This window comes from Alexandromys fortis, unplaced genomic scaffold (assembly GCF_014885135.2).
Source record: "Alexandromys fortis isolate MF-2015 unplaced genomic scaffold, M_Fortis_MF-2015_v1.1 scaffold_128, whole genome shotgun sequence".
Taxonomy (NCBI): Eukaryota; Metazoa; Chordata; class Mammalia; order Rodentia; family Cricetidae; genus Alexandromys; species Alexandromys fortis.
This window is the reverse complement of record NW_026068012.1, coordinates 4,073,980-4,080,246: the sequence shown is the minus strand read 5'-3', so window position 1 is coordinate 4,080,246 and position 6,267 is coordinate 4,073,980. Positions and strand designations below refer to the sequence as shown.

At 46.9% G+C, this 6,267-nt stretch overlaps 1 protein-coding gene across 2 annotated transcripts in view; it reads left to right on the top strand.

The window, feature by feature from the left end:
• Positions 1 to 221: 221 nt before the first annotated feature.
• The window catches only part of LOC126513583 (interferon-induced GTP-binding protein Mx1-like), a 19,379-nt gene continuing 13,333 nt past the window's right edge, over positions 222 to 6,267 (top strand). The window contains exons 1-2 of one of the 2 annotated variants that reach the window (XM_050162038.1): positions 222 to 422; positions 3,464 to 3,658. In XM_050162038.1, coding sequence (XP_050017995.1) covers positions 3,530 to 3,658 — 129 coding nt within the window. In that variant the 5' untranslated portion in view covers positions 222 to 422; positions 3,464 to 3,529. Of the gene's footprint in view, positions 476 to 3,463; positions 3,659 to 6,267 lie in introns of both variants that reach the window. The other variant, XM_050162036.1, reaches the window with a different exon arrangement.

Here is a 6,267-nt window from a genome sequence, read left to right as displayed (position 1 = left end):
TTCCAGCCTTCTGCTAGCGTTGCCCGTGTCTCACTTGTCTGCCCCTTACTCTAGGCATGGTCACCTTCCTAAGATCACCGATCTCAGATCCATTTTTCCCACTCCTTTCTTTGAGTCTGAGCCAGGCATGATGATCTGAGCCAGGCATGATGTTCTGTTTCTCAACACAGACTGAATTGAGTCACGAGGAGCCAAAGAGAGAAATGAAACTGAAACCCAAGTCTGAAGTGACTGGGAAATGCAAGAGAAAGAGGACTGAGGGGTGTGGATTATAGCACAGCGCTGAGAGGCATCTGGGCTCATTGAGTCTGCCTTCCCTGTTCACCACTCTGCCCTCAGCCTGGAGACAGAGGTCAAGACCCTGTGACAGGGCCCTGCTCCTTTGGTGTCTGTCCTGTCGGTTGCCAGCGCAGGCAGCTCAGGTAAGAGCTGCAACAAGCAAGTCCCTGGGCTCTGAAGAGAGGCACTCACTGAGGTAAGTTCTTGGCAGAGCAGGGGTCTGCTGCAGCTGGGCCTGCCCCACTTCTCCATGATGGCCAGCACCTGTCACCTTCAGCAGCCTTGCAGGAGCAGGGTGCTAAGCCCTCAGGACCTGGGATGGTTTTTCTCTGGCCTCCCCTGCATGGGATTGCTCTGTATAGCAAAGGGACTTCAGTCCCCTTCTTCCCTTACACAATAGGGGTTTGTTTCCATTCAGGCTATGGGACCCCTGGACTGCAGCTGGGGCAGGGTCTAGTACTGGCTGGCACTCCATCACAGCAGTCTTTGGGGGCTGGTTGTCAGGGACTGAACTGACCCTGAGGGAGTGAATATGGGGAGCCAGTGTCGGGCAATATTATCTCGTAGGAGGTACCAGTGTGCGCACCAATAAGAGTCTGGTAGGAGGCCACCATTTCTGTTAATCTTCAACCAGAACAAGTCAGAGGCTCACTGCACACACAGGGAGGTCTGAAGGGAACAAAGCAATGGAAAGGGGGAGGTGCAGTGTCTGAGGCTGGGGTAAGAACCAGAGGGGACCTGCTACCATTGACACAGCTTATCCTGGTACCCATGGAGTGGTGGCCCAGTGGAAAGGGAAGGCTAGTCAGGCTGTGTCCAGCTGAGAGGAGGTTAGGTTGTTGGAACAGAGCTGGGCTGGTCCTGAGGGAAAACAGGCAGCCATCTGCAATTTCTGTGCCTTAGGTCACAGCTAAGAGCCCCTAAGGGTGAGTTTTGTTTCTGAGATCAGTTTGTGGCAGATGTGGTTGTAGTGGGGAAGACCATTTCACTAAGCTTCAGTTCTCCCCCAGAAGGGGCGGAGCCAACACTGTTGAAAGAGGTCTGAAGTCCTGGCAGCTGCACGCCCTAGCTGAGCCAGGGATGCTGAGTAGAGCACAGGATTCTGTGCAGAACTAGGGAATGTCTTCCTTGGATATTTATAGACCCTGGTGAGCACTGCAGGGCATTTCTTGGTGCTATTACAATAATGGGGACAGTGACAGTTTGTGTGTGGCATGGAGGAAGTCTGGGTTGTAAGCTCAGGCAATCTCCCTAAGTTTCAATTCTCCCTGGGAGCCAACACTGTTTAAAGACAGGGAAGCCCAGAAAGCCAAGCACTCTATCACTATGAAAGATACTGGTTGGTGAGTGGCAACCAGGACTAGGGGACATGCCCTAGCTTAGGGCTAGGGGATACCTCTGGGTTCCTTGTAGATCCTGGAGGGCACTGTGGGACATTGCTCAGTGCCATTAAAATTAGAGGGTCAGTGACAGCTCAGGCAGCTACTGGACTAGACATGGTAGGGTCCACCCAGCTGCTGATTTCAGGGGTCAATCTGAAACAGTGAGCAGCATGGGGATAGGACTCAGCGCGTTTCACTGTTAGAGCCTCTAACCACTCTGGCAGCAGGAGAGGGTGGGGTCCCAGGGATCTCTGGAATCTGGGGCTAAGGCCTATATGAGGGGTTTCAGATCCCCTGCAGCATGAGCCAGGAGCCCAAGGGAAAGCAGATGGAGATCTCTTGTTAAGGGTGGGAGGAAGCCAGGTGACCCAGGGGCAGACTTTGAAGTGCAGGCCTTGGGGGACTCTGCTAGAAGGGTTTACAGAGGATCTGTGTAGAGAAATCTACATTCCCAGGGTCTTTCCAGTCCCCAGACAGGAGATGTCCTGGGTGGTCTGAAGTCCTACATCTGCTCAGAGTGCAGGGTGTCCCACAGGCCTTCCATTTCAACTTCAGGGGGACATGCAGGGCAGGAACCTGGGAGAAGAGAGGACTCTTGAGTCTTCCTGTGGCCACTTTAACACCCAGATAGGCCTGGGAAGGCTCCCACTTTTATCATCTCAATTTTCCTGGACAAGCAGGGTAGGGGGTGGCTAGGGGCTCTAACAGTGAAAGGGGCTGAGTCCTATTCCCATGTTGCTTCTGTTCCAATTGGCCTGAGGATGCTTTCCCAACAGGATAGAAATCCAGAGGAGCCCCGCCATTGGGATCTTTGTTCATAATAAATGATATATGTCACCAGAGGGGCATTGGCAAATACCCACTGCCTCCTATAGAGTGGAACTGTTACCAACCACCCCAAGGACAGCACAAATGGGTGCAGGCCTACTTGGATAGAAATGTTTAGAGAACACCTACCTGGTTATTTGTGTATGCTTGACCATTACATTTAGTTGAGGCAGGAACCTGCATGATATGTGGTAGGGCTTCCTTGATGGACTCTCTGCAATAGGCCCTGCAATGCAGAAGAGTTAGGAGAAGATGTAGAAATACAGATGCCTTGTTCATCTACCACAAATGGGGTAGTGCTGGAGCTGGGGATTTCCTCCTTTTGATTGGAAAAAGATCTAGATGGGCCCATGTGCTCATCTTGGACTGAAGGTATAGTTGGATACCCAGGTCACTGAGTGAGCAGAAGTGGATGTGACCCCTGAGGTTGCTCTGCCTCTGAGATCCATCAAGTCTCAAAGGTAACTCAAGAGACTTGTACACACTTGTAGCTTGCAGACCCAACCCAGGGGATACATACCAGAGAAAGAAAAGGAAGAGAAAATAATTCTTCAAACCCTGTTGTAGAGTAGTCATGTGGAATTTTTGTCGTGGGAACAAGCCCTGGAGACCAGTGATTGCACCTGGTGATCCAATAAGACCAACTGAGACCGCCATGGAACAACAGCCAAAGCTCAAATTGAAAATGAAGGGACCTTCATTCTAAAACCTGAGATCTTCTGGAAATAAGAGGTCTTTTCAAAGGCAGGGGAGATAAGAATTGTGTCTGGACAAAAATTATAGGTTGACAGACTCCATGAGTACCTTTAGAATTACTCTTCTTTTGTGGTAACTCTCCTAGCTCACACAAAGAATGTGTTTCACCCCCTCTCTAGAAGAGGAAATGATGAGGTGCTGCTGGATACACAGACTCCTGGGGTGGACAGAGAAGATAGGGTAGTTCTAAATATTGGTGTCTCTTTTGTGTTCCTTAGTCAAGGATTCAACCAGTGGCAACGCTTCCAGACTCTTCTGAATCAAACCCTTTAAGTCCATTGCAAATGCACCCGGGAAAAAAAAATACAAGCATGAGTTCTTCCCAGAAAGTCCATCAGAAAAAGCTGATTTCTGCATCCAGTCACCCGGAGCCACAGAAATATTCTGATGCTTCTAATGACAGCCAGGCAATGGTGAGCTGCTACCAAAAGCCACTCTCCACAAGACATGTGTTTGTGTCCACTTGAGAAAAGGCTGGATCTGCACTTATGAGTACGTGTGGGATGCTAGAAGAGAATGAGGCCTGCTGCTTCTCTGACAGAGTGGCTTTCTTGTCTCTTTGGAGCAAGATGGAGATCTTGGTCAGCTGTTTACTTTGCTTGGGTCAATGTGAGAACAATGGGCTATCTCCTTCACTCAATGTTGTCAGTTATAATCTTGGTCTGGGAAGCTAAGGGGTTATTGGGAACTGGCAGAGCCCTGAGTCCTGAATGTGATATACTGTTCTTTCTCTATATGGTTCAGTCTCCAGTTATAAAACCCTGTGAGGTCTTATTGTGACATTATCTCCCTGAAGAAGTCATGTGGTTCATTTTTTGTTGAGTTTTGAGAGTGCTTTATATATTAAGGTACAAATCTTTGCTCAGATACATGCTTTATAAATATTCCTTGACTATGGCTTGTATTCACATTTTTCAACCAGGTGTTTAGTTCTGATAAAATTCCACTTATTATTAAGTTCTTTTTATTAATTTTGTCTTTGAGATAATTTCTATGAAACCAGGGCTGTTCTGGCTAGTTTTAAGTCAACTTGACACAACCTAGAGTAATCTGAGAAAAGTGAACCTCAATAGAGGAAATGCCCTTTCTTGTCCATGCTCTACCACGTGATGATACCATTTTTCAGCATGGTATAATCACCTCCTGCTTCCTCTGCATCTGGCTGGTGACTCTGCCTTCCTTCTTCCCTATGCTTTCTTTTGGTCTGTAAGTTCTGCCTAACCTCCACCTGCCTAGCTATTGGCCATTTAATTCTTTATTAAGTCAGTGAAAGCAACAAATATTCAGTGTACAAAAAGATTGTTCCACAGCACCACAGCTTCTTATAGGTTGCTTATAGCAACAGTCAAGTTTTGACTTGGAGGCACACTAGTCCCAGGCATATTCCGAAGCCATTTGTACATAATACTTCTTCCATTTCTAAAGATACTTTTACTGGATATATAATGGTGGTGTTTTGTCAGTATCCTAAAACACTGTGGAATGGATATACAGCTCAGCGGTACAACATGTGATTGTACATAAATCCTTCTTCCCTTTCATTAGATACTTTTACTGGATATGAAATATGATAGTGTAGCCAGGTGGTGGTGGTGCACACCTTTAATCCCAGCATTAGGGAGGCAGAGGTAGACAGATTTCTGTGAGTTCGAGGTCATCCTGGTCTATAGAGCAAGTTCCAGGACAGGCTCCAAAGCTACTGAGAAACCATTTCAAAAAACCAAAACCAAACAAAAACAAAAACCCAATATGGGTGTCTTGTAAGTAATTCTAAATCACTGTAGAATGGATATGTAGCTCAGTAGTTCAGCATGTGATTAGTATGTATAAACACCTGGTTCAATTCCCAGCACTAAAAAAATAAGTAAATAAAAGTCACCCCTTTGTCTCCACACTTGTGTTCTTTCTATTAAAACAAACAAAGCAACAAACAAAACCCATCTGTTAAGCTGGTCTTTGCTCCTCTCAACCTAAAAAAATGCTACACACACATAGTGTGTATTTTGTCTGCATGTGTATATGGGAGGTCACAGGAAGTTTTGTCCCTTGTAATTGGAGGTACAGTTGGTTACCACATGAACCAACATGTGGGTGGTGGGAACCAAAGCCACATCCTCTACCAGAGCAACGAGTGTTCTAAATGCTGAGCCATCTCTCTAGCTCCTCTAGCTACTTATATAAATTTACTTTTGTTTTATGTTCATATATGTGTACCTGCATGTATTTCTGTGTGCCACAAGTGCATGGTGCTTGAAGATACTAGAAGAAGGAATTGGATGGCCTACAGTTCCAGACAGTTGTGAGCCACCTGATGTGGGTGCTTGGAGAAGAACCTGGATCTACTGCAAACACAGAAAGTGCTCTTAACCTCAGAGATATTTTTTCAGTCCCTTTCTGGCTAGTTAAAAAAAAATACCTTTAGATATGATTAGTTTAGAACAGTTTGATTCTAATGGGCCATGCCTGAGTTTTGTTAATTTTCTTAGATCTTTATGGTTGTCATTAAGATTGAGGAACCCTAGGATCACGAATTATAGGCTCAATGTAGAAAAACATATAGTCATTCTCCTGGATATTAACTTTCATCAGGCAATGAAAGGAGACAGAGACAGAGTCCCACATTGGAGCACCGGACTGAAACCCCAAGGCCCAAATCAGGAGCAGGAGAGAGAGCATGAGCAAGGAACTCAGGACCGCGAGGGGTACACTCACACACTGAGGCAATGGGGATGTTCTATCAGGAACTCACTAAGGCCAGCTGGACTGGGTTTGAAAAAGCATGGGATAAAACCAGACTCGCTGAACATAGCAGACAATGGGGACTGCTGAGAAGTCAAGAACAATGGCACTGGGTTTTGATCCTACTGCACGTACTGGCTTTGTGGGAGCCTAGGCTGTTTGGATGTTCACCTTACTAGACCTGGAAGGAAGTGGGAGGTCCTTGGACTCCCCACAGGGCAGGGAACCCTGACTGCTCTTTGGGGTGACAAGGGAGGGGGAGTTAGTTGGGGGGGGGGGAGGG